Source organism: Plasmodium gaboni (assembly GCF_001602025.1).
Source record: "Plasmodium gaboni strain SY75 chromosome Unknown, whole genome shotgun sequence".
In the NCBI taxonomy this organism is placed as follows: domain Eukaryota; phylum Apicomplexa; class Aconoidasida; order Haemosporida; family Plasmodiidae; genus Plasmodium; species Plasmodium gaboni.
In genome coordinates this window covers 1-1,884 of record NW_017385253.1, presented here as the reverse complement: position 1 = coordinate 1,884, position 1,884 = coordinate 1, and the positions used below count along the sequence as shown (strand labels likewise).

Sequence of the window (1,884 nt, the reverse complement as noted above, 5' to 3'; positions counted from 1 at the left end):
TTAAAAAAAAAAAAAAAAAAAAAAAAAAAAAAAAAAATTTTTTTAAAATATTATAATACCCGACTTAATAAAATATAGATTGTATTATCTATTATATTTTTAATAGAGTACATAAATAAAAAATAATAAATGAATATAAATATATATATATAATATATATAATATATATCATATGATATATATAAGAGAAAAAAATGAAAGAATTAAAGTACAATTATATAATATTAAGGTTTATAAAAAAAAAAAAAATAAAAAAAATAATTGAATTAGAATAATTGTTAATAATCTCAATATTATAATATATTATATATATATATTGTGTATGTGTGATGATATAAGATATACAGGGAATAAATTATAATTATATATATGTTGGTAATATATGAATAGGTGTAATTGTTTTTATTTTTTTAAAGCATATATGTTTTGATATATTCATAAAATAAATTTATGGGTATTAACTTTTTATTATTGAACACTATACTTTTTTTTTTTTGCCCTTTTCTTAAAAAGAGATAAATAAAAGTTGATTGAAAAAAAAAAAAAAAAAAAAAAAAAAAAAAAATTGTTTAAATTATAATGATACCTTTTTTTTTTTTTTTTTTTTTTTATAAATAATATTTGTTGATAGGAAAGGATGTTCTTTTTATATTTTGTTTTAAAATCATAATATGGTTAAGGGTATATTTGCTAATTATAAATATAAAAATATATTTATTCATACATATAATTATTTCTATGTTAATTATAGTTGTTTAAAATATTTAATTTAAAAAAATAAAAATTACAAATGATAACAAATTAAAAATATATCAAATATATCAAATATATGAGACCAATTAAAAATAATAATAAAATAAAATAAATAATAAAAAATACAACGTGTGTGTAAACTAAAAAAAAAATTGAAAATGTAATTATATCATTATATAATTTATGTGTAGGATCCTAAATTTAGTAAGGTTATAATGGAATATATTAATACGTTTATATGTTGATATATTTATTTATTATTTATTATTTTCATTTTTATTTTATTTTATTTTATTTTATTTATTTGTGTGATCTTGCTATCATTCCACGGCTATGTCATCAATTAACATGTCTGCAGAAAATTTAGTTATTTCGGACGAATCTGATTTTTGAGATGATAAATAATCAGTGGATGGATATGAATAATTATTTTGAGTAAGTGAATTATAATGTTGTAAATTATTTTTTTTTTCGGAAGTATCTGGTAATATATATAAGAAGAAAATTGGGATTAGATTTGTAAGGCAACATATAATTATCATATAAGGTAAATTTTTAAAATTTGTTGATGTGATATTCAATGAATATGTTAATATAGATGAAAGGAAGGAACTAATTAAAGATGCAAAATTATTAGATGATAATAATAAAGAATATATTGTAGATTCAAAACCTTCAGGTATTAATCTTGAACATAATACTAGAATAGGCATGGTTTGAAATTCTGCTATAAATTCGATAAGTACTGTGTCTGTAATAAAAAATAAAGAATTTTCTATAAATAAAAAATTATTTAATTTCTTGATAACTATTAATGGTAATAAACAAAAAGGAGTAATAATAATTGTAGAGTATAATAATAATTTTCTGATATTTATTTTAGTAAAAAAAAGCATATATGATATAATAGATATGAAACTAGCTAATGATTGGAACATAGCCATTTTTCCTAATAAATTTGGACTAAATTTTAATTCGTTAGTTATATAAAAAAAAAGTGTATTTCCACATGATGGTGTAGACATCATTATAAATATAAATATAATAAAATTTTTAATATATGATATTTTTATAATTCCATAAATACATTTTATTTGTTCTTTGATAGATGATTTTTTATAATTTCTTTTT

At 16.5% G+C, this 1,884-nt stretch overlaps 1 protein-coding gene across 1 annotated transcript; it reads right to left on the bottom strand.

The window, feature by feature from the left end:
• Positions 1–1,073: 1,073 nt before the first annotated feature.
• On the bottom strand, positions 1,074–1,884 carry PGSY75_0007700B (folate transporter 1; the record flags this gene model as incomplete). The annotated part of the gene is made up of 1 exon (XM_018783215.1): positions 1,074–1,884. A coding segment is annotated over one exon (811 nt), but the record flags the coding sequence as incomplete, so codon positions are not given.